Source organism: Notothenia coriiceps, unplaced genomic scaffold (assembly GCF_000735185.1).
Source record: "Notothenia coriiceps isolate Sejong01 unplaced genomic scaffold, NC01 NC01_scaffold00017858, whole genome shotgun sequence".
In the NCBI taxonomy this organism is placed as follows: domain Eukaryota; kingdom Metazoa; phylum Chordata; class Actinopteri; order Perciformes; family Nototheniidae; genus Notothenia; species Notothenia coriiceps.
In genome coordinates, this window is record NW_011350559.1 from 167,807 (window position 1) to 194,285 (window position 26,479).

The window sequence follows — 26,479 nt, forward strand, 5'->3', positions numbered from 1 at the left end:
ATATTCACCTCTTGCCTGCTCAGTTGTAGTTTAATCATAGAAGAAAGCTTACTATTTCAAGCAAATAGATATTAGAATAAACAAAAAAGTATATATAGTGGGGATAAATGTTTATTTCTCCAGAAGTGTTATATTTTCACATTAAACCAAAACTATTTAAACCGGGTTGTAAAACACCGCCTTGCTCACGTATGATCTGTACCTTGTTCTTCTTCCTGAAAAGAAACACAATGTTTTGTTACAACTTTTTAAACCAATGAAACAAAACGGCAACTTTCTGTAGTGTATGTTCCCAAGCTTCACTTGCTGTCCATTTGTACCTTGACCTGGACGTCCTCTGTGTCAGGAGGAGAGTCTTCCGGCTCCTCTTGTGGTTTCTCACTCAGCTCTGTCCCCTCTTTTGTTATGTCATCATCAGCTGGAGCCGAGCTATCAGTGGTCTCACTTGTGAGTTGTCCGTCTGCCTCCTGAGATCAGGTGGTCAGTCGAGCTCTGGTTAAGCATTAAACAAGTGTGTCTTTGCATTTCTATCTTTTGATTATATGGCAGTCTGGTGCCACTAAGTCATTTTGTTTCTCAAACTCAAACACTGCTGTCTCCCTCTGCATGTGTTTCCCCTACCTGGTGTGTTTGCAAAGATTAAGACAGAGATTGGAAAAATAGTTATTTTGCAAAAATGTGTTACCTTTTCGTGTTCCTGAAGAGGCGGAGAACCAGATTTCTGTGTCTCCTGTTCGGTTTCTTCAGTAGAAATGGTCTCTTCTTGTTTGAGCCCTTCAGTCTGCGGTGCTGACTCCAACTTACCAGTTTCATCTTCATCAGCCTGCTGGTGAAATTGTGTGATGTAGAACAATTAGTAGATGTGTGGACCTGCCTTTTCTTCACCTGAACAGCTTCTCTCCTCGGCTCATTGCTGACATCATCTGGCCTGGAATGTTTGAATCTTCATCTGACATTGCATCATATCTTCTTCTTAACCTTGCTCATGTCCTTATCTTTCCTCGCTCTTTATCCTGCATCTCTTGCATCCTCAGTCTGAAAACATGGCAACCTACATGTTTCTCATGCACATTCTTCATCACCTTCTCTGTGTCCCGGGGAGAACGAGGGCTTTGTTGGTCTCGTACCTCGTCTGGTTTGTCAGTTTCTAAGTCATCAGGGTCTCGGCTGGGAGTCGAGCGTAAAGCTTCAGTCTGCTCGGATTCAGTCGTGTCAGCTCCATCAACCACCTGCAGAGCCAATTTCAGACAGAATAACATGTCATTTAAGCATCACAGTGAAACAAAGGCAGATGTGTTGCCATCTGCTCTCAAATTGTTTCAAAAAGAACTCATACTAGCTACTTTTTCACAAGTTTTTTCACATCATGGTACTGAAATGGAAATATTTAATTTGTTCATATCACCTTCTCCTCATCTTCTTTCACTTCCATTTGATCCATGTTTATGGTTTCCTCTTCTACTTGATTGACACTTGGCTCCTCCTCTTGTTTCTCTTCTTCTTGATCGCTCCTCGGCTCCACTTCGCTTTTTTCAACAGTGATATCTGTAGACTCCTCTTTGACCTCCGAAAGGGACGAACTACTGGCCTCCAAAGGTTTCCTCTCAGGGGACTGTGGACTGGTTTCATTATCTGTAACCTTCGCCCAGCATATACACAATTTGGAATCATTTGGTGGCTTTTACACACCACACGAGGATTATCATGCATTTTGTAGAATAATAAACACCACTGAAAACACCTCAGAAAAGTAAATTAATCAAAAGCCAAAATCAAAACAAAGAAGTGATTGGAAAAGATCAGAGAGGTACCACCACCACCAAAAAAAAACGATTTTCTCTTTTTATCACCTCCGATTCAATCACATTTTCCTGAGCATCGGTTTGCTGTTCGTCTGTGTCCCCCTGGTCTTCTGGAACAGGGGTGTTTGGTTTCTCTTCTGCCACAGGCTTGTTGTCCTCAGCAGCTCCGGTTTTGGCTGTTCTGGGTGAATCCTTTTTCTCAGAGACCTGTTGATGTTGTGATTTGCTCTTGAAGGATTATGCTCAAGATGGCATGTAAAGTAAAACATGGACTCCAATTGGATTGTAAATGGAGTACATTAAAGTTATGCCTTTCCTCTCTTGCACCTTTGCCTGAGGTTTCTCAAAACACTCTGTCTTAACAAAAATGGCCTTCTCAAAACAGGGAAAGTACTCACCTTCCAAAGGCTTATCACACAAAACTATTTCTGAAAATGACTTAACAAAACAAAGTAACTTCACTTCTTCCAACGGAACAAGAAACATAAATCAAAAGGAGTGATGATCAAAGGTAAATAATAATAATGTGTTGTATTCAGAGTCTAGGTCAAACCAGGGCTTTATTCGCTCAACATACTTTTCTAGACTCCTCATCAGCCTCTCTGATTTTTCGCTCCTCCTCCCTCAGCCTCTCCTGGTGCAGCGCTTCTTCTCTTGCTTTTGCTCGCTCCTGCTCCAGGACTTCCAAATTGGCCTTTTTCTGCAAATAACAACAAAGTCTGTGAAAGTACACTACAATACATTGTTTGCACTTTTGATGCATGCATGTTATAGTGCCCTTTTAAGGTTTGTAAAGGGTTTGACCTTGTGACCTTTTATTTCTTGACCTGAGACAGCTGTATCTCCACACATGCAGGACTCTGGTAGCACTTTCTGAATCTAAGCTAAAGGTAAAAGGTGACCTATAGGCTTCCTAGCACTCAGCTTAAGGAGCTTAGACGGTCTAAGTCGGTGTTATCCTTTCCTGCTCAGTAGAAGTATGAGCTTATGGAACAAGAAGTATCTTTCAAAGTAAAAGTAGCAATGCTATATCAAAATTCCATTACATTAAAGGGTCTTTCATACAAACTTGGCTTAAGTGTAGGTATGTGTATTATTAACTAAACAAGCTTGAGGGACTGCATTACATTTAGTGATCTCGCAGAGGTGGAGTGCAATTTAACCCCTTTATTTAGAAAGCTTAGTCTACTGTGTAAGGGCATTGAACATCATTTATTTGCCACATGTTTTATGATTAATGTTTGTATTTATCTTCTCTGGGGATTTTATTCCAATATTTGTTTTTGCTATTTTTAACAGTTTGATGTGATTTGCCCACATTACAGTACTGATATGTTGGGGTTATGATAAAAGTATAGCTTGTCAGAAAATAAAACTACTCAATGAGACAAATCAGACAGTTAAAATAATACAAAAATAAATTAGAATAAAATACACAACAATAATAGAAGATGGATATAAGCATGCTTTCCGTTTGCCACTTTTATATTGTTCTTTTTTATTGTTAAATGTGTACTTAATTTAAAATATTTTGATACCTGTTGCTTCATTTTGCAGATTTTCATTTTGCAATCCTTTATTTTGGAATAACACAGACATGATCATGTAATTGGACAATACAACAATATACCATAAACCTCCACCCTAGAATATTCTATCACACTGTGTACACCTTATGTTGTGTAATGTCTCCCTCTAGCGGCAGGTAACGGAACACCAGCTCACCTCAGCCTCATACTCTGCATTAGAGTTGAACTTGTAGAGCCAGTGGGCCAGATACTGGACGGGGTTAGGCGGCCGTTGCTCGGCCACTTCAGCGAGTCCCTCCGCCAGACACCTCCCCAGGTGTCTCTTTATGTACTCAGAGTCCATGTTAGTATCTGCCTGAAACACAACGTCAAGTGAGGCGACACAGACCTACATCGTCAGTTAGCGTCAGATAACAGGGACACAACTAGAACATTAAAGTATTACTTCCTCTTTTAGAAGTAATATTCAGCAGTAGAATTAGTCATTGTATTTTAATGTGTTTTTGTATCGTAGGCATGTTGTGACTAATTTCACTAATTTAGCAGCGAAACTAATAACCACATCGCCAAAACAAACCTTTTTCACGGAGCGTCCGGATGTAGCTGTTGTGTCTCCATGGTAACGGTGTCACCTCAGTAATGCTCCCCTCAATCCTTTTTTAATTAGTTCCTACTACCGTTAATAGTACGACTAGTAGCCTACCACTATTGCTACTGCTAATATTACAACTTTTACAATTATTTCCAAGCTTTGTTTTATAATAAATATATGTGCAAATTACAATATGAAAAAGTCTCCCTTACCGAAGACCAACTCAAGTTTTTCGTAGTCACAGAGCCAAAACATCAAGATAAATTACAAAAAGTCGACATTCCTTATAGACAAGACAGTTAAACAACTTAATCTCAATTTCACCCGATTGATAGACATAAAAAATACATTTAATTACTTAAATGGTATTGAGATAAAAGTAGTCCCAAAAAAAGTGAGGATAGACATTTAAAAAATCGATACAATAATCTTGATTTAATATAAAGCAGACCTGAAGACATTATTGTGTGGAGCTAGGGTTAAATCTAAATTGTAAATAATCTTCTTTTTTACAGAATATATACTTCCTATTCTACATATTAAGATCTGCACTCAAATCCAACCAATTATTGATACATTGACAAAGCCACGGCCAGATTTCTTCAATATTTAATGTGATTTTACAGTTTTCTCACACGAGAAAGGAGAGGGTGGGAAAATGTGCAGCAGTCTCAATTTCCATTAATCAGATAACACCCAGTTAACATATGTAATCACAGATATCATTTTCCTTGTATAATCATACTGCACACCTTTCAGCCAAATATAGCCTGCGTGTTGACAGGAAGATTCACTGTGGGCAGTCTTGTCCCTCTCACGGCACAGGATATTTGATCAAATGTAATATGAAATCTGCGTATTTTTCTTTTTGACAGCTTAACCCAAACATAGTTGTTTCTCTCATTTGCATGGTCCTTGAACAGTTTCTGTGGCACACCAATTTGCCCTGAATATGGAACAGAACTTTTTTTTATTTCTTTTTAAATATGATTGTATTCTTCTAACAAGCAGAGAACAAGAGCTATAGGTTTCAGGTCTACATATGTTTGCATAAAAGGAATTTGGTACTTATAAAGTCATTATCCTGGCCTTATCCTGGTTAGAAAGGATTACAAACACATCCACTTTCAATCATGTTTGATGCCCTGACAGAAAGAAAGGCTTTTGTTGTGATTTTCATCCCCATAATTATCATTCCTTAATTTATATTTTCATTTTATTCTGGTGTCTGGGATACAAAGCTTCTTTGTGTTTATTCTTTAAAAGTTGTCATCCATAAACTCGCATCCTTCAACTTTTTTCTGACAAAATTATAAATAAAAATAAAACATTAAATGCATTAATCCTCAGATATCAAACCAGCTAAACCAGATCACGATTTCTCGTGATTTATTTGTGTTGCACATTCACAAAAGACTATGTGTTTTCAATTGCACACATTGCAAAATACGACAAACATGAAGTGAAACACAGACATCTAAATACTTGACTTATCAGTATGTATGTGCTAGAAGCTTTACACGTTTGTAATAACAAGTATAATGGCTATAATAGTTTACAAACTACATATTATTAAATACATAATAAGCCTATCGGTTCACTTTTAAAATACATTAGTTAGTATGTTAGATATCGGTTCACTTTTAAAATACATTAGTTAGTATGTTAGATAATGTGCTAAAAACATTTATCATGACAATATCATATTTAATATATTTATTAATCTGTGTAAATAAATCCTTTCTAAAGCAGATCGCAGGCGGCTAGGTCAAATAAAACCGTTTATGGTAACCTGAAGTTGAAGCACTGCGCAAACACTGTCGGCTCTATATTTGCGTAAAAGTAGTAAAAGCACCTGTCCGGCGGAAATGCATGCCAGCTGTGTGGGAACTGGGAAGCCGCTGTGCTTCCGAAGTGTCAAAGGTCTGAACTGATCCTACCTGCAGCGACTGCTCCGGTTTCACTGCAGGACACCACTGCGTCAGCAACAGCTGTCCTGCAGCAGCGCACTGGCTGCCAGAAGGGAGAATTACGTCCCCAGTGGAAGGCTTCACGGAAGACGTGATTTTTTTTTCCCCCTTCTAAATTGCTTGGATTCTGTGGAAATATTTGCTATACAGTGCAAGGTAACCGGTTTCATGGCGTCTCTGCTGTCTTTTGTGAGCATAAAGATGACTCCTGAAGCTCAGGAAATAAAAGTTTCCTGTCAGCTTGCAGTGTGCAAGGTTTTGCTTTGACTTGATGATTTAGGCCTACGTGTCTTTGCTACTTTATGTCTTCACGTTGTGAGTTTTCCTCTTGCTCCTCTCTGTGGATGAATTTCTTCAAACTTTAAGATTTTGGCTATTTGGTGTAATAATGTACATTCTCCTCTTTCTCATTTGCACCGTGTTGAAACTCTTGCAGTTTTTCCGTCTAGTAGCCTGACTTTACCTGACCAAAAATGTGTCTTTGAAACTTGTAAATTAAGCTTGGTATCTGTGTTCATTGGTGCTGAAAATAACAGGCTGCACTGCCTAGGAAATAAAAACGCAAAGAGGTGTTTTAATATGAGTGCCTTTGTTCTAATAATAAACACGGACCTGTAATTGAGCTCAGGTCAAATTTGGAATTGGTAGATTCTGATTTATGGCTTCTCAGCGGTGTGTGTGTGTGTGTGTGTGTGTGTGTGTGTGTGTGTGTGTGTGTGTGTGTGTGTGTGTGTGTGTGTGTGTGTGTGTGTGTGTAAACATGTGGGTGTTTGTGTTGTGAAAATGCACCACATGCAGTGTTGCACCAATGTTTTACTACTCTAATTGCAAATCTGTAGCAAAATGATGTATGCACCTTTTTGAGGGGGAAAACTGCATGAGCATCAAAAGCCTCGCTTTCTTCATCTGTCAGGTGAATAGCTTCTGGAGTCCACATGTCCAGTGTGGACACTTTGCAACCTTCTCAATCCCCACTATGCCTCCTCCCATAGGGACAGCATTTTATTTTTAGCTCATGTCTTCATGGCAGAAGGGCAAGATACTGTGATGCTGTGGATGCTCATAACTCACCATTTCTCTGCCGTTAATCCACGTTGCCAATCAGAGGTGTGGGACTACAGAGACAGCCTGACTCCATGCAGATCTTAAGCTACAGTGGAAGACATGGTGTTCATATTAGATCCTGTCAGCTCTTATGTAACAGGATGACCTCCTGCAGGGGTGAAGTGAATCATCAGGTGTTGTTTTTAATTTCTTAGACTGAGTTTTTTGTGCATATTGCATTATTTATCTTGGTTATTATTATGCATTCTCCACTGACAACTTTACCTTTGTCATCACACATGTGGAGGATGGTATAAAATACTGATTTCGGCTTTCAATGTGCATAACTGAGAAGATGTATCCGTGGTTTTCCCCTTCGTGAGTGTGTTTGTGCATCTCACATCACATGTTCTTGGACACAGAAGGTGTCGGTTTTGAGTTTCTTTCACCAAGTGAACCCATGTGACTGCTTGGCCAGGCCTCTATATTTCCAGTGTATTCAAAGGTGACATAGGGTTAAGATAAGCAACCTTTTTTATTTGTTCACTTCCCCTGTTCAGTGCAATTGTGTTCAACATGCAGTTGCATTTTTTTCTTTTATGTGAATATTATTTGACTGTAATGTTCTTTTGATGACATTTTGTTTAACCACGTGGTTCAAACCTCAGCGGTTGCTTTATGGATTAATGTGTTTCTTTAAAGACTTGATTGGCGTTGACTTGATGATAATAGCTCCCTCTGGTCACCATAAGCTGGATGGAATATCCTCCATATCATTTCTACATGCAATCAACTCCAATTTCTAAAAGGCGAGAGCAACGGCCAAAGTCAGTTAGGTTAGGCTAACCCTAACCGGTCAGTTTCATGCAGTACAAATCAGTTTACTAAGTTTGCATCCAAGACTATACATAATTTAGTGATGTAACAATTATTTTCATTAAAATTTAAATCTCAAAACAATTAATCCATTATTGAGGTCCGAAAGAAATTTTATTACAAATGTCCAAGCATGACTAATGAGTCTCAAAGTCCAAGGTGGTGTCTTTACATGTCTTATGTCTCAAAGATATCCATTTTACATAATAAAACACAGAAAAGCAGGACATTGCCACAGTTGAGAGACTGAAAAAGCCTTTTCTGACATTTTTGAATAAAAAAGTTACTTAAACAATACATTTTCAAAATATTTTAGATTAGATGAACTAATCGATTAGCCATCTAATTGTTGCAGCTCTAAACTGTATAAGCCCCCTGATAGCTAACATTCCGTTAGATACAGCATGTTATTATGTTTCCATTATCCAGGAGACCATCATGTTTGTGATGAAACATTTGATAGGCATTGATCAGACAGCCTTAATCCTCTTAATACAAGTTTGCATATATGCATCAGTTGGCCTTTATGTCACTGTTGATCATTGGATCATCTAAATGCTCTCAGGAGATTATGCTAGGTTTTCACAGCTCCTTGGTATGCATCGAGAGGCATACCGCGAATGATGGCAGCTGTCTTCTTAGCACCGTCATAATGCATGTTGGGATGTAGTGCAAACTAGGTCTACTGTGTGCACACATCTTATAAAGACATCAACATAAGTCTCCAAAGGATTGACCGTTACTGTGACTCTGAATATGTTGATCAATACAACACATACAATGACACGGTAGGAAGGAGGAACAGGTGCAGAGGTCTGCTTTTAATGTGGCTCCCTATAGAGTTTGGAATACAAGGTTAACTGGTGGGTGACAGGGTGTTGAAGCAAGCAGGGAGACGGCGAAGCACAGTGCTGTGATCTGACCCCGTGAGAAAACTGAGTGGGACAGGAGCACGGCAAATGTCAAAGGGCATGTGGATAAAAAGCCCTTGTTTGCTCTGTAGATCTGTTGTTTACAACTTCATCACATTCCAGGAGTGGTGTTGCGTTGTGAGGGGACTGAGACAGTTGTCACAGGATTTTAAACTCTTAAGAGCACCAGAGTTAGGCCAACAAGTCATTCAAATTGATTAAAATATGATGCCACTAGACCCCTCGGTTAAAAACGCGGCTAGTACAAGATAACATCATCAAGTTCAACACATTTTCCACAAGTCACATTACAGGCAATGCTGGAATCTAGTGAACTAAACGTCATATTTGAACTCTGGCTATCCTTGTGACAAAAGCCAAAAGCTAGTTGGGCTAGTTTCCGGAGGTGAATATTGGCATTGGCATTCCACGCCCGGCTAGTATAACGAGGAGGTGTCTACATTACATAGTCTATATCCTCAACCGGAATGTCACAGGTCACATGGTCTTCCCTGACATGCAAGATGATATATACATTACTGTCGGGGAAGGCTTCTGAGAGCTTACATTCACTCCCTCTTCCTCAGTTTGCCACCTGTCCTCAGAGCGACTCAAGGATCGCGGTCATGAAATTATTCGATTGTCTTACGCTAGACTCTTAAAATCAAGTAGATCTTCCAAGTAGATTTGGGGCTTTTTATGTTGATTTGGAAATGTACATATCACTATTATTTGTATAATGCTATGGCGACCACAGCAATCCGCTCTTTGCGGCTGGTCCCCTAACTTTCAATACGTAGCCATGATGGCGTTGTGAGTGCATCATCCTGTTACTTACAAGTATTGTTCTTAATTTTTCCATACTTTTACTTGGACTCCAAGTTTTTGTTGTTGATAATAATATAATCCTACAGATATTTTCCTTTTAACTTATGTTAAATTATCCATCTACCACTGAATCAAGTACTGGTTCAACCACACACAAAATCTATTTTGACTGATACTGAATATTGCACTCTTGCCTGTACTCTTGGCTCTTTCGTGAGACGAAACATACACTGATTAATGTAGCAACAAACCGCCGCGCCAAAACATATTATTTACCTAACTGACACGGGGCACAAGGCAACAACCTCCTCCTTGGAGGACTTATTTGAGATTGGCAGGATTTCAATTGAGGGTTCTTAAAAAACGCACCTTTGATGGCTTTAGCAGTAACGCTGTGATGTAATGCAATCAGGAAATGTTCCTCATAAGCCTTGCAGAAACGCATCCATTCTGAGGTTGGGTATTTTAAGGGTGGCTCACGGTGGAGGGCAGCGGGGCCAATCGCTCCTAGAATGGAGGATATGAAATGGGATGATGAGGGGGGAAACTAGGGCTTGGTAGCGAGTAGTAGGCAGGTGTTGGTAGCCCAGTCTAATAATATTTAATAATAAACAATCTAAAAGTTTTGGTAGAATAAACTGACCCATGAAGTGCTAAAGGAGAAAAGAGACCCTCTCAGTTGTGTTTGTGATTGATTAAGGATGGTGCTCTGATGAGTGATCGAGTTCAGATGAAATTAACTCTTGCGTTGTATGAAAGAGGGAATTAGAGACTCAAGTGTCATATAGCGAGGTGGTGTGGGGGTTGTAAAATAGCTGATAAGGGATCCGGAAACTTAGTGTGTTTGGGGCCCCTGTGTAAAATAGAAGGTAGCGGGGAGAGGAGTCAGCTTGGTAAGATAAGTTGGCATGCTGTCCTGTTTATCGGAGGGATGTGAGGCGCAGAGCGAAGGCTCAGCCAGGAAGGAATGAGCAGAGTCATCGGGCCTCTGTAACACGACGCTCCGTCTTGATTGCCCGGAGCAGCTGGGCAGCCACCGTATCTCTGGAGCGTCTTCTCACATGTGCAAATGCATAATTTTCTGTTGGAGTGAGGCAGTTTGAGGAGGTTACATTAATGTGTTTGATCAGTGGCTATCACTTTGTCTATCTATGGTTACAATGTTGTTTTTATCATGTCTCTTCTCTTTGCACAGCCTGTTATCAGCTTGGTTTTGAAGGTTTGAGTGATTTAATCTATGTATGGATTTTCTGTTGCCTCTGCCACTTTAAATGTAGACCATAAATTGATTATTTTCATATATATAACTGTTAAATACACTTTATAGCAAGTGGTTGACTTATTTATCGGAAATTTGATGGCTTTGATGGATAATTGTGATTGACCTGCATGGGTGTCTGAGGGAATTTTGCTGCATAACAGTGTCAAACAACTTTCCTTATATCCATGTATTGTTATCCTAAAGCCAACTTTAGGCTGGGTGTTTGTCTTTTAAATATGTTCAAATGTTCGTCAAAGCTAATTTGCAATGTAATTACTTGCTTTATTCAGCATCGGCACACCCAGTTTGTAGTTATTGATTAATATAATATCCCCTTCAGGTTAAGTGATTCTGAAAGTATACAATAGTAAACAGTGATAACATAACTAGTTGTACTTTTGTTTTACATTGAGATCCATCCATCTAAAGTAAAATAGCTTATATAAAAGGGGTTATTTACTCCCCTATTATGTCCATGCGAGCTGCTCCAGACGAAACCAGAGTGGTTGCTACACACTTCAAAGGATGTAAGCGAATGCCACTTGGACCTGGTATTGAGTATCTTCTAAGCTAATAAGTAATCTGATGTACACAAGTAATGTCGTGGGCTCTTTAGAACGGTGGGAAAGTCCAAAATGTCTTCCCAAGAGCGTTCAGTCATTGTGTTACCATCCCGACACTTTGAAGTGCTTGTGGTGAAGTGAGGGGTCCAGGGTCAGAGATGTAGGGCAGAGGTTAAGGGGTATGGACAAAGATCAAAGACACACGTGGAAACCTAACCTTGTAGTTCAGTGGTTCCCAACCTTTTTGGCTTTTGAACCCTTTAAACAAAGGTGTATACATGTGAGCCCATTATAAGACATGATTGTAACATTTCTAGCAAAGATTGCTTTATTTAAACAATTGTCACAAGAACAGGCAACACTTTTTCATTAATGTAAATATGACCCTGTCAGATTTTTCTTGGTACCCATTTAGGAACAGCTGCTTTAGGCATTCACTTCTGCAACAGGTGCTCAAGGGATTAGGGAATGATATTTTTTTCAGATAATTTACCAAGTAAAAATACCAAACATGCTTTGCCATGGTGGCCTAGCAGTTAAGGTGATCTTTGCTGAATGTTATTCCTCATCTGTCTCCCTCCTCTCATTTCATGTTATGTCTCTAATGTCATTTGTTTTGATAAAAGCATATAATGGCCAAAAAATACATAAATAACACCAGCAATTTTCTTTTTTAATTTACGATCAATCATACATTTGGGGTGTTAAAATGTATACATATACACCATATACTGTATACACTTGCTTTTAAAATTATTCAAATCAAATCGAAATGTTTATGGTTTAATTTAAAATGGTTAGGGTATGGCTTGCTTTGTCTCGTCTTTCAATACGTTCCATCTGAAAACATATTCTCTGTATCTACTTCTTGTTCTTCCTGCAGCTCCTTTTAGGGAAACCCCGGTGTGGTGGTGTCCCTTCGCGATGCGAAGATGGCGCCCCTGCTCCCTCCCCGAGGCACCAATGCGTTCCGCCCCTTTACCCGGGAATTGCTGGCGGAGGCCGAGAGGCTCAAGGAGGAAAGACAAAAGGCTGATGTAGAAGGCCATGATGAGGAAGAGCCAACGGCCCCAAACGCTGATCTGGAGGCAGGCAAGAGTCTGCCCATGATCTTCGGAGACCCTCCATCAGAGCTGCTCAACACACCTCTGGAGGACCTGGACCCCTTCTACAAAGCACAAAACGCAGTCAGTCGAGGCACATCTGGGGCACACATGGCAATGAAACACACACTTAGTGTTTAATGAGCTTGACTCCGTCCCTACTTAACCTTGAAATACGACAGGATATATTACTTAACATACATTTTAGCTGCATAAAGTATCCCTTACGCAATGTACACCGTTTCATCTGCGGTATGCAAATGTTACAGTTAAATGTTTCAAGTAGTATCATTCCAATATTGTCATCACTAAGTATTTAGCGAAATGTAGGAGGGACTTTTAGACTCTGCATTTATACAGATATAATCTCTGTGTTTCAGACATTCATTGTGATCACCAAAGGAAACACAATCTACAGGTTCAACGCTGAGCCGGCTTGCTACATTCTGAGCCCCTTTAGTTTGGTTAGAAGAGGAGCCATCAAAATTCTCATACATTCATATCCTTTGAACTATTGATGCTTGAGCTTTTTTATCATATAGTGTTTTACATTTTGAATGAGAAATAAAGTGATGTTTAGCCATAAATAAAAGGCTACTTTTATTCATATTGTCCATGTTTGTTTCCTTAACCCTGAATTAAATTATTTAGCATGTTCATCATGCTTACGATTGTATTGAATTGTGCATTCATGACGTTGAGCAACCCACCAGCATGGAGTAAAACTGTTGAGTAAGTACTTCATTTCTGTAGCATTCCTGTGTTATGTTATTTATATCTATACTAGCCTGTGTTCCTTCTTAGGTATGTTTTTACTGGAATCTATACCGTTGAGGCAACAATCAAAGTGTTGTCAAGAGGTTTCTGTGCTGGATCTTTTACATTCCTTCGAGATCCATGGAATTGGCTGGATTTCATGGTGATCAGCATGGCGTAAGTGTACTTTCGTCTAATGGTGTAGTTGCTTTTGATATCAGCAAATCTTATTGCATATTCCTCACATAGTGCATAAAATGAAAGATAATTCTTTCCTTGAATTAAATTAATTGTTTTATGTTTTTCCACAGATATGTCACTGAGTTTGTTGACCTCGGCAACGTGTCCGCACTCAGGACATTTCGTGTACTTCGAGCCCTTAAAACAATTACTGTGATTCCTGGTATTTTTTTACTATTCTATTTTACCTTACATTTTTGTATGTGTTTCACTGTGTTTGTGTAATTTCACAAAGCAAACAGTACAGTGATTGATTTTGCTTCACATAAAATGTCATGTTTTCCAAGTTTTAATGAATGCAATCCTAAATTGGATACATTAAAACGCCTTGCTGTATCTAATAGTATTTCTAATCATTTATGAATGTATAACCCTTGCTGTCTGACTTTAAGAGACGTGCAAACTTCATGTTGATTCTATTTTGTCAGGTTTGAAAACCATTGTGGCCGCTTTGATCCAGTCAGTGAAGAAAATGGTGGACGTCATGATTCTGACAGTCTTTGCCCTTGCTGTTTTTGCCCTCATTGGCCTTCAACTCTTTATGGGAAATTTGCGTCAGAAATGTGTGCGATGGCCCATCGAAACAAATGAAACTGCATACGATTTGTTTAACACCACTGCTCAATTTAATGACACCATGTTCTTCAATAACACCATGGGCGTCAACAATACATCATATTCCAACAGTACCTTCAACTTTAATGAGTACATTGAAAACACAGGTATGCTAAAGCCATATTACTAGATGTCTCTTATTTAAGTTTATTGTGTCCTCACTTCTTCTTTTTCTTGTATGCTTTTAGATAATCAGTATTATTTGGAAGGCAGCCTAGATGCTCTACTTTGTGGAAACAGCTCAGATGCTGGGTATGTATTAAACACACATACACCATGATCACTTTGTCTGGTAACGATCGTCTGAGTGTGATTTCTGCAGATGAGATACATAGGACATTTAACTTGGTTAGGAACCTCTTAAACAAATGAGACGATTGGAATGCAGCCATTTTAGCAGACTGACTCTTCTTCTTTGTTGATAGAAAGTGCCCAGAAGGATACACATGCATGAAAGCTGGGCGGAACCCTAACTATGGCTACACCAGTTTTGACTCGTTTGGCTGGGCCTTCCTGGCGCTCTTCAGACTCATGACCCAGGACTACTGGGAGAACCTTTTCCAGCTGGTTGGCACTTCTTTCATATGTTGCAAACACATTAATGCCGTTTAACTTATAATTGTTTTATTACTTAAATTATAAAAAGAAACGTGTCCTTAGTTTTCGTAGCTTCTTTTTTGCTCCAAACACAGATCCTGCGGGCGGCTGGGAAGACATACATGCTGTTCTTTGTGGTGATTATCTTTCTGGGCTCCTTCTACCTCATCAACCTCATCCTGGCTGTGGTAGCCATGGCCTATGAAGAACAGAATCAGGCAACTCAGCGAGAGGCCATCGAGAAAGAGGAAGAGTTCCAGCGGCTACTCGAGCAAATCAGGAATCAGGAAGAGGTAACTATTACAAGCAATAAGGGAAACAGCCAACCATGTATTTAAATTAGCATACTGTGGGTGCTGCCATATGATAACTTATAGCAAACTTTTATGGAATTTAGTTTTGTTCTTTCATACAGAATTGAGAAAAAATAACCAAGCGTGATAAAAGTGTTGTATTATTGGTAGGGAAATTGAATAACACTGTATTCCTTTATTCATCTAGCAGGCTATGGGTCTAGGAAGCCAAGTCAGTTTAACTAGTAAGAAGTCACTCAGTCATCACACCATATCTGAGGTGGCAAATGACGAACATGATGAAATTATCAAGGATTGTAGCGGGAGAATCATTCCCCGTCTGTTGGTCCGAGCACCCACTTTGGTCAAGGTAAGTCTGTTTTAGTTATTTAGAGAAAAATAGTTGTATAAAGATGGTTTCGATTTGCAACTGACATCAACATTTTTCAGTGTGCTTCAGTTTATGAGCTCGAAGAGAAGTCATTAGGCTCTGATCACAGCATGCTTCGTCTGGAAGAGCCACGCCTGACACAGAGGGCTGCTAGCGCTCTGAGTGTGCTCACTGCAGCTGCTATGGAAGGTACAGTGCCAATAAAGATTAAAGGGGACATATCGTACTAATATTCATGTTTATGTATGTGTTTAAACTAGAACATGTTGGCATGTTTAAATACTAAAAAAACATTACTTTTCCAATACTGTCTGTACGTTACTTTAGTCACCCTATGTATCAAACACTTCGTTTGACTTTCCCTCCAAAAGAGGCTAGTATTTTCTGATTGTTTGCGAATTTTTTTTTAAAAGGTTGTATGTAGAGATACCTGTGACGAATCGTGTCTATCACAACTGGACCTTCTGTAGACACACACACACCCCGCCGCCGCCGTTATAATGTTCGTCTCTTCACTGAATAGTCTTGAAAAGGGTACTGACAACAATTCCGCAACAACATCATCTTCACCTGTTGCCATTTCAACGTTAACAACATTAAAACGGCATGAATTGCTACGTCGCATTTATAGATCCTCTGTCTCGATCCAGTGAACTAACGGGCCTTCTAGAGTACCCTGGAACCGAGGGAAACTCTGAAAGAATGCGCCCATTGGCTACAAATCAATATATGATTGGTTGATCAAACTGTCAATCCAAGAGTACGCTCTCATTCAGTGCAACGGCCAGGGCATTCTATCAAGGATATATAATACCTTGATAGAAAAATATCTGATTGGTTGCATTTTTTCTCTAACACAAAACCACTGAAATGTGTAGTGCATGGACCGAGAAAGACAAAACAAATCAACGTAACACTGTAATATTACAGATCAACAACACAGATACGATTCTCATTTATTCATTTTATTTACATTTTATAAAATTATATAATTAAATCGATTTTTTTGTTTGTTTTATCTGAGTGTTTCAGGGTATTCTCTGAATACCTTGAAGGCCCTGACGGTTCACCACTGTCTGAGACCCATAATATATGCCAAAAAATAGCATGATAGGAGATCTTTAACATATGATATATAGAGCTATAGATGGAAAAATACCAATAATCATCATAATCATCTGTTTCACAACAATCACAGAACAAATCAAAGCGTATTAATGCTCAAAACAGCGGAACCCAACCTCAAGTTGCACTGTGGTGTATTTCAGTGCCTCTGTCCTCCACCTGACATACAGGTCTATCAGTAACCTGCACCGAGGGTTGGGGTATGTGTTCAGGATTTTAAGAGCCCTGTTACTCATTGTATCAGGCTCCCAAGGTGAAAGGGAGAGACATGGGCCTTAGATTAATTCGAGCCACAGAATAATGAGGCTGCTCTCAGACTTCCCCGGTGAATAAAGACAAATGGCTTTTGTTTGTGCCAGCTTCGCTATCTTGCATTGATAACTCCAATAAGCCAGAGAACATTCAAAAATGTGAAATAAACTGAAATTGAGCGAGGCTTCTATGAAGTGACGAGGTATTTTCATACTCTGTTGAAAGTAATCCCATGGAGGGGGGGGGGTGGAAGCGGAGGATGGCGGACCGGAGATGACAAAGCTGTCTTCTCTCTGGAGAAAAGTCTTTTTTATACTGAGCACAACAAATGTCTCACTTCCAATCATTTTGTTCTCGGCTGATTGGACATTTGCATCGTGATTCTTGTGTAGGAGCCATCATGTCAAATACTTTACTTGTCAGGGTCAAGACCATCGCGCTGGTTATAATTAGAGCCAAGAAGAAAAAGTCCCTGTAATTGCTCCATCGCCATCCGTCATATCATGCCTGAGACTACAGGGTCTACAAGGTCAAAGCCATAAACCAACCATGTCTACACCTGATCCCAACCCTGTCCCCTGCAAAGATTTCATTTCATAGATTACAGTCTATTCCAGCAATACATCAGTACATAACTGCATCTCAATGTATTTAAAGTCAATAATAGCCCTTCGTAACTTAATTTATTTTTCCTAATGTTGTTAGGAGCGGATACAAGGGCTGTATTGAATAGGAAATGGTTAGAACTTTTTATTTTATTTCTCATCTTATATGGTTTCTTTACTAGTTTTTTCTATGTTGGTGTGAAGTGGTAGGGCTTGGGAAATATTTGAAGTCATATTTGTCCATGTACCAATCGGGATTTAGCAACATCTGAAACAGAATATGATGATTGTTTGTGGTTACGTTGCCAGAGATTCTTAAAAAGATATCTTATCAAAAATACCATTATATGCTTTTTTTCTGTGTGATGTATGTAGAGACATATTTAAACATACCGTAATGGATTTTTGTTGGCACTTGGGGTCATGTAACAAGTTCAAAGCAGAACACTGACATGTTATCATCTTGTAAGGTGATATATCAATACATCATGGACATTGTACACTAGTTTCTTCCCATTTGGTAATATTCACTGTGCTTGTTAGCTTTTTCTTGGTCATCACCAACGTGTGAAGGAAATGGCTACCTCTGTTTACTAGCTAGATGTAAATGTTGTCTTTTGGTTGATGCTGTTCACAGTGGGCTTTTAGATATCGTTCAATGTAAACAGCTGCCTGCTTTTGAGGAAATTGGGTTGATAAAAGCATTGAGAATTACCCAAAAGTTGGAGTGAATTAAATTAGTTATGTAATCAGACAGCTAGTTAACAAGCTAAAAGTTTATCCAAACCACTTTATTTGGAGATAAAACTGAATGATAGCACACATATTAATCCCTCAGTGTTGAAGAAAATTGTGGGCACATACAGCTTTGGGAAAATTATTACGCAAACGTCTTTATTTAGTCGAGCACTTTAGTCATTGACTTCTATTATGCAACGGTGCTTAATGTAATAACCTTCTACTCTCACCATGAACTGTTAAAATGTGAAAGCTGGCATCATGGCATCATGTTTTGTGTCTGAGTCGAGGAAGAGCATGAACAGTGCTGCTAGTTTTCTATCATTATTACTGTAGATTGCTACTTCTTCTTTGTTTGATCAAACGTGATATTCACATTAAACATCATCTTCTTTGCACCCTTCAGTTCACAGGAAACCACCCAGACGACGAAAACGTTGATGTACAAAAATACATTTATTTGAAACAATTTCAAAATGACAGTTTCCTTACCGTAGAAATATGGAAATAAAGATGAAACAAAACATTACTGATGATGCATGCATTGTAGATTTTTGTGCAATGAAGAACATTACAATGCTTATGCCTTCGGAAATATCACGAAAGCAAGAATCTCTTTCATTTTCTGGATGATTTTACAGAATATCATGGATTTTTGAGAAGTCAGATTAGACAGAAATGTCCAGTGATCAATGTGGTGATGGAATGACCAATGAAGTCTATGAACATGTTCAGTGGCTATTCTTTGAGACTTTTTTTGGAGTACCGAATTCTGTACCTTGCAAAAGCATCATGGCCTGGCTCTAAGTGAAGTCATCATACATTCTTTACAATTTCAAAGGATCCAGGAGGGGCGAAAAAGGACCAAAACAATACAGTACAAGTAGGATTGTTCAGTACAAACTTTTTACAACTTTTCAAAAGTTTTATTTCTGTTTGTCCTAATCCTGTTTTGCTAATACAAATCAGAAGAAAGACAGCATCAAAAACCCCATGCTAAGAAAATCCAGCAAGGCAAACAACTCTCTGCTTATGGCATGTGATGAATACAACAAAGCTATAAAACAATCTTTGTTCAATGTGTATTCTGTCTGCACTAACAAGGCTTGGCTGTTTGGTTTGAGATGAGAACGCTGTGTTTGGGTAATGAATATGTGATGTGACAGCCTATGCCTTTGTGTTCCTCTGTCCCCTCTCGCTTAGCCTGCAAGTGCTGTTTACTTCAGCTGAGCATTGTGGGAAAGCTCTGCATGGGGCACGCTCTGCTCAGGTGTCCAGCTTTCTCTGATTATCACCATGCTGGATACCAAGAGGCTAGCGGGAATCATCCCGAGGCCAGTCAGTAAGAAAACAGCTCTGATGGGATAGTGGTGCATGCTGGGAGGATGTTACCTCCTCATTTAAAACTTAAAGCAAAGCAGTGATTTAAGCGTTGGGTTGTTAAAGAACCATGATGGCCCCATGGAGAGTGGATTTAGTCTTTTTAAAGGAAGGGGCAATTTCACAACAGGATTGCGTGGCTTTTCCTAACCACTAAACCATGTGCAAATAAGATAAAATACTCCACAAAGGGTGAAATGCACCCTCACATTTGACATTTGCACTGATTTCAGTTAAGTCATACAGTATGCATGCATTTGGCATAATATGAGCCTTAAAGGCGCTCCAATTCACTCCAGTGGAATTATTACTCTCATGACTGTAGCCAGGCGAAGACTTCGTCATGCTCCGCTCAAACTCGTTTATTGTGGGTTTGCAGTGACAGGATGTAAGGACAGTTTTATGATGAAAAATAAATGAAGAAAGCGTCTCTGCATGTCGTTTTTGAAAAAAACAAAGAAAGAAAACCACGAATGACAATTTGGGGTATTATAAAAGCGAAAACATATATACATTTTTTCCCCTCTCCTTCCACAAAATAAAGCAAATTGCACCAAGCTGAACGTTATGGCACTCCTTTTGCTCTAATATTATAAGTCAAAATCGTCTGTGAATCTGATCTTGGGACAGGGTAGAACGTTGGCTCACTGTGCCTTATTGATGACTCACTTTTGAGATAAGATGCAGTTTTCTTGTCGTAATGAAGGAGAATGTTTGTGGGGCAAAATTAGCTGTCAAGTAAATCAACCCTCCTCCCCTGCATGGAGCCGACAGCAAAACCCTGAGCAAAGAACCAAGTGAACAACCAGCGAGAGTTCATTTCAAGTTTCAGGTATATTCATTTCTGAAAAAGTATTTGTTTTTGATTGTGTATATTCAATATAACACAAACAATGGTATATGCTTACAAATATTTATGTACTATAGGCCTTCTTGGGGTTTTATCAGTATTAGGTGTAGCTTTAAACACGTGGCAGTTACTGGCATTCATAAATAACTGAAACTCATTATTGTTTACACTCAGTATTGTATTGAGTGGTGCAGGAATGAGTCCTGAATCGGGAATGAGTTAGCATTGTATTGCTTCCGGTTCACTCGCCTAAAAGTCAACTTTCTTTTAACGTGTTTGTAGTTAGGTCATTTGAATTTCATGCAGTTTGTTAATAGCTTAATGTTAGCTTCCAGTTCTGGCAATTACATGTTTAGCTCCAAAAATCACAAATTGGTGTTTATATGTGGAGATTAACATGGTGAACAAAACACGTATCATAAACGTGTGTTTTGTCACAGCGCTTATTATTTGCAATTTTTAAAAATCTATTAAATAATTAAATAGCTTTTTGTTGAAGGAGCCCTTGCGATGCTCACTTCAGGGTCCGCCAACAATAAAAGGTCATCAGTGCACCACTCGATTGATTCATATAGTTATTTCCCAAACAGCAACCAAAGTGGAACCAGCTATCAGAACCCAACCTTCTGTTCGTGGTATTTCTGAGGACGTACACATAACTTATAATGTTATTTTGGATTGAATAGCATCAATGTTCTCCCAACATATGCATATTGTGAATTTGATCACTGGTCACCACAATAGAAATTATTTCTGATGCACAATCTGAGTCATTGTCCAACAGGCAGAAGGTAATGTAATGAGACCAATGGCAAGGATGGAATCTGTGTAAACATCACTGAATATCTATTGTATATATCTAATGAAACACATTGGACATGTTTGTATTTCTTTCCAGGGAAATAGTGGGACGTTAATACTGCATTATTTCAATAGAATTCTACCTGCATTTACAGATAAACCTTTTCTACAAGATACTTATCGCCCAACAGTAACTGCAGAAAACGAGGGCAAAACAGAAGAAGTGTGGGTAAAATCCATTGGGCTCTTTGAGGGAGGATTAGAAAACAACTATTTACAACACTTGCTTATCTACAACACAGAAATCCTGTCCTCAATAAGAACATGCACAAGTCAAGAACCTTAGCGAAACAAAGTTGATTTCTTTAAGCAATGTTTTAACATACTTTCAAAAACAGACCAGATCATCTGTTGTCCATGGTACTTAGACTACGATCAGGTAGAAAGTAATAATATATACATTTAACAGAACATATGATAATATTGTACATTTCAATAATATTCCCTGTTAGATTGAAGACTCAGACATTATAGTCTATATATAGGCAGAAATTATTCTCAAAGCAAACTCCTTATGAAATGTACAGAACTCTTCACAGGTGTGGACCAAAGGTATTTCACTCTGTGAATGAATGTAGCTTATCCACAAAACTGTATATGCCAGTTACGACACTGATCTCATCGAGTAAATTGACATTTTTCTGCGTGGATTTTGCTGAATGAGGCATCCGTGCAAGTCAGTATAAATGAGGTCCCTTAGAAAACTATTAACATCAGTTGTGTTGAGAATTACAAAACAGAAAAAGAGAACCCCGACACTGTGACACTTGGCTGTACATAAACTGTCGCTCTCCAGCTTTACACGCTAGTACAGTTGGGAATCTCCCTTGTGCTCTCGCAGGCGTTTCCAACTCCCCCTGAGCAGAGAAAGACAGAAGAAAAGTATGAGAGATAGTTAGTTCTGCATCAATACTTATTTACACAGCCTCTTTGACATGGTCGTGTTTATTACTGAAGTGTTTTAATCCAAGGATTTGTAGCTGTTTTATGGATATAAGAAAGTGAGCCATTATGAAAATGTATTTCTTTTTTCTACCGCTCATGCTGAAAATGAAGGGAAACTTCAGTGAGTCATATGATGTCATTAGTGGAGGATGATGGGATACATGCAGGATCGGGAAGTAAGGGATTTAATGTAACGGGATAATATAATCAGGATGCAAAACATTGCATTTCACCGGTAAACTGTACTGTTCTGTAGGCCAATACTTTAAGTGTGAATCATGTGTTTCAGTGTTGGTGTATAAACTACTAGCTGAATATGCTTAATGACAGGCAGGTTTTCCTATAAATAAAATGTAATCAATATTTTCATACTCAGATTAGGTTACTAATTACATATTTTACTGGTAACTAGTAATTGTAATGAAATGCATTTACAAAGTAACCCTCCCAACCCTGGGTGCACATCTATCCAAAGACCTCCAGTGTGGTTCCACTGCATTTTGCAACATGTTTAGGAACAACTCACAGAAAACAAAATAACTCCTGAAGTGGTGTTAAGGGCAATTATACAAGACAACATGAAACACAGGCAGAGAATACACATTTGTGTTTATGTTATACTGTAGGTTAGAACAGCATGTCCAGACTAACTGCTTTCTCTGATTCAAGGCTGTAATAAGTCTCATCAGCATTGAATTATTTCATAACTCTTCCTCAGAATACTAGAACAATTGAAGTTATGATTTCATTTGGAAGAGGCCAACAAGGTCCACATGTTGAATATGTATTGATAGGATTGACTAAACCAACATTACTCAACAAACATAGTTCTATTTTCTGTTATGCAGTATATTGTTAATGGCAAATTAATTGAATTATAATGTAAAACTGTCAAACATACCCAAAAAAGATATCAAGCATATCAATTTGCTTTTCATATTTTGAGAACAAATGTACTTTATGCAAGACTGAACAAGACATTAGAATTCATTTGTTTTGTGGTTGTGCATGTTGTCTCATACTCAGGAGAGTTGTTTTTATTTTAATACTTTCTTTTGAATAATTTAATTTGTATTGCTGTTTGTTCTTGTTTTTATTATGTTTTGTTATTATAATTTAAACAAATGCTTCATTTTTTAAAGGGTTATATCCTCATTGGTTTGGACCCTATGCATTTGTAGAACATAAGGCCTGTGTGCGAACTAGGGGGGTTGAGTTTGGGTCTAATAAAGGATATTATTACGTTGCATTATTCAAAATGTCCAGTAATAAGCATTACTATGAGGAGGTCTTCCGTCTTCTGAACTGACTATATCATAATCTGTTTTTGCTGCCTGTAAGAAAATGCAATACTAAATCCCTGGATTGGCCATTTAATTTGATATACTGTACATTCCAGGACTGGAAGTAATTATTACTCTAATTAGCATGATTGCTTCTATTCTACGCTTTAAATTGTCCGTTGTATTTATTACATGATGTCATTATTGTAATTTTAAATGTGTTATCTTCTTATAACAGCACTCAATAGAGTACTGCAGTGATGATGGGATTTCCCCAGTTGATTTTGGTATATTGCAGAAATCAAGCTTTGTGGTCAACACTCGTGAAGGATACTGACACGTTTTGTTCAGCAGGATGATTACCATATACTAACATCACTTTGTCCTTTTTTAAGCGTAAATGCAAACAGAAGAAGTGAAAAAGCGTATGTATGAAGTACATTACGGTCACATGGTGGCGCGTCACCCCGGCTAAGCTAAAGGCGGACTTGTGTCGGAGTGATGAGGTATATAAGTCTAATTTAACCAATCGTTATTTATATGACATACTTTATTTTGTGGAACAAAAAGGTTAGCTTGTGTTAACCCCAGACCTTATTTCAGGCTTCTTACGACAAACATGTTCAAAAATCCATTGACTTTGAGACGACCGGAAATGGTAATATGCTAATCATTTTCTGGGTTTTAAGAATCATTACTGCACCACTCTATATCACAGATCCCATAACATGCACTGTCTGGTTGCACTGCATGTATAGAAGGCATCAAGGCTTTTTTGTTACTGCTGTTTTTCCTGTATATCTCTCCTGATGCAAGTTCTAGAAAATGCACTACAGGAGTGGAATACAGTCTTTGTTTCATACGCTACGAATGTGTATCATAACAACTAGTTGTGCAACGCTGTGATGTCCTTGTCTATACTGTAGCAGAGGTCGGCATTTATTATTCAATTTGTAGACTTTGGGGCAGCACCTCAGGTCATGCTGCTACATGACGACAATACTGACCGCCTCTCCTCTGTGGAGAGGCTTACAGGCAGTAAGCAGAAGATAACAATGGGCATTGAGCTGAATACAATAATGTGGGTGTCACCTCGGTGTAAGACCTTAATCATTTTCACACCTACGTCAGCTACTCAGAGACAAATTAATTCTGGAACTGCACTTGCCATTTGACCTGTACTGCATTCTGTTGGTAAAGCAGCAAAACAGCGTATCATATAAGGTCAGAGTAAGCAGAATTTTGCCAATTAGCTTTTCGCAAATGTTCTGGAATATTTAAACAAGTCATATTTTAACCAAATATTCAAGTGATTAAGGCCGGTGCCTCTGTGCTCCTGCTGGCCAACGAGTCCTGAGGCAGCATGCTTAAACATGTTGGTTTTATTATGTATTCATTGTTCTCAGTACTGCAAGCCTTGCTGAAAATCTTTTCTTTACTGTGCTAAACCCCATCCTGGTCCGTCTATACTCTGTGGCTCCCTCTGCTTTCCTCTTCTCTGAATAATTCAAATTGCTAAAAGGAGATTAAGTTGCCAATTCTCTATTTAAAAAAATTATTCAAATTCAATAGCTAAAGTACTCCTGGGGTATGATTCTGCACACATGTATTTGTGTATTCTGACTTCTAAGACCATCTTGAAAATGATAGAAAATCATGTCTCCGATCAGGAAATCAAAACCCTTTTCAAGTCAGTAAGCAATCATTTTGAGTGGAATCATTTCACTGAAAGCTCTTCATTTACTTTTGATCCTGGGGTCCAGTTCTTTCTCCATGAGTTCTTTGGATGCGGAGAACTCACTCAGAGTGATTTTAGGCGTGCTGTCGCCCTGGCCGACCGACCCAATCATCTCCTGTTCCTTCTCCTGGTTCACCTCAGCGTATATGTTGATCCAAGGTATTTTTCTAATTTTACAAAAGAAGAGATTGACAAATTGGAAAAAATGAAATGTTTGCCATATTTTTCAGTATAAAAATAATCATTTACAAGCCTAACAAAAGTGTTTTTTTGATGACAAACTTTAAACACATTTTCTCAGCTAACCTCAACGACAGTTCTGTTTCCTATAGTGCTTTGGACATTCCAATTTTCAGAGTTGTCTCAACTGTAATAATACCTCAGTGACTACTCTAGAGGCAAATTACAGTGGCATTGGTATCATTCCCATCAACATTTATAACACCTAATATACATCTATATTTAGTCACCATCCAATTTATTTCTAATTACCATTCAGTTGGGTTATTAATTGCTCTGTTTTGTCAACTGCGAGATTTCCTGAAAAATGCATGCTCTTTAGACTAATGGGAAAAAATTCATATTCATAATTAATGACAGATTCTCCATTCCCCCCGACTTTTCAAGAGAATCATTTCAAGTATGAATAATTTATTCAGCAAATAACAAGCGTGGCACAGCAACAGCATATTCAACCCTTTAATGGTCGTTTTATCCACATTTCGTCACTGATTGGAGCCACATGCTCATTCAATCCTGCTAGAAGTTTGTGTACAACCTCTAGGGGGACTTATTCAATCAAATTTCTTAGCGCGACTGATTGATTGGTCCAGACGGTGCTCAAATGGTACCATCAATAATGGATAATAAAATAATAGGTATATAGGCCTACTAGGGTTCTATATGACCGTGCCATGTGCTGCAGGTGGAAGTAGTCACACAGTGTACCTCTTGAATTTGTAGATGAGGAACACTGCTAGACCCAGGAACACCACTGATAGGAGCATCAGCATGGCCGAGCTGCTGTGTCTGGGGCTGGAGTCCACCAAGGGTGCTGTGGGAGCGGACAGGAAACAGTTAGTTTTTGGTAGATGTCCTTTAATTTCATTGTTGCTTCACCTACAAGCCCCGCAATTTGTGAGACGTTGATTTACATGAATCTACATTAATCATGATAAAAGGTTAAGTAGCTAAAGTGAGAAGCTGTTGGAAGAGCTGTAAACATCTATAGCAGGGGTAGCCAACGCGGTGCCCGCGGGCACTAAGTCGCCCGCAGGGGGGAAATTGGTCGCCCGCGTGCATGTTCTAAAAATAGCACAAGTCACCATGGA

The 26,479-nt window shown here is 38.8% G+C and overlaps 4 protein-coding genes across 4 annotated transcripts in view; 2 read left to right on the forward strand and 2 right to left on the reverse strand.

Annotated features, from left to right (window-relative positions):
* dydc2 (DPY30 domain containing 2) lies at nucleotides 1-5,985 on the reverse strand. Its single transcript, XM_010777198.1, has 9 exons — nucleotides 5,864-5,985; nucleotides 3,528-3,686; nucleotides 2,380-2,502; nucleotides 1,851-2,009; nucleotides 1,406-1,639; nucleotides 1,083-1,229; nucleotides 686-823; nucleotides 321-467; nucleotides 1-215 (listed from the first exon to the last, which is right to left on the reverse strand). The coding sequence occupies exons 2-9, from the start codon at nucleotides 3,672-3,674 to the stop codon at nucleotides 186-188; spliced, it is 1,125 nt and encodes a 374-aa protein (XP_010775500.1). The 5' UTR covers nucleotides 3,675-3,686; nucleotides 5,864-5,985; the 3' UTR covers nucleotides 1-185.
* LOC104950665 (sodium channel protein type 4 subunit alpha A-like) lies at nucleotides 5,929-19,437 on the forward strand. Its single transcript, XM_010777212.1, has 13 exons — nucleotides 5,929-6,049; nucleotides 12,260-12,563; nucleotides 12,860-12,978; nucleotides 13,122-13,211; nucleotides 13,284-13,412; nucleotides 13,547-13,638; nucleotides 13,904-14,197; nucleotides 14,279-14,342; nucleotides 14,516-14,657; nucleotides 14,783-14,980; nucleotides 15,189-15,350; nucleotides 15,431-15,560; nucleotides 19,295-19,437. Exons 2-13 carry the CDS (start codon nucleotides 12,309-12,311, stop codon nucleotides 19,435-19,437), a joined length of 1,818 nt encoding a protein of 605 aa, XP_010775514.1. The 5' UTR covers nucleotides 5,929-6,049; nucleotides 12,260-12,308.
* Nucleotides 18,529-26,479, reverse strand: LOC104950652 (VPS10 domain-containing receptor SorCS3-like). Its single transcript, XM_010777197.1, has 3 exons — nucleotides 26,097-26,479; nucleotides 25,155-25,315; nucleotides 18,529-22,039 (listed from the first exon to the last, which is right to left on the reverse strand). Exons 1-3 carry the CDS (start codon nucleotides 26,159-26,161, stop codon nucleotides 21,981-21,983), a joined length of 285 nt encoding a protein of 94 aa, XP_010775499.1. The 5' UTR covers nucleotides 26,162-26,479; the 3' UTR covers nucleotides 18,529-21,980.
* The window catches only part of LOC104950666 (protein kinase C-binding protein NELL1-like), a 36,361-nt gene continuing 36,041 nt past the window's right edge, over nucleotides 26,160-26,479 (forward strand). Inside the window, exon 1 of the mRNA XM_010777213.1 lies at nucleotides 26,160-26,224. Coding sequence (XP_010775515.1) covers nucleotides 26,160-26,224 — 65 coding nt within the window. The remainder of the gene's footprint in view (nucleotides 26,225-26,479) is intronic.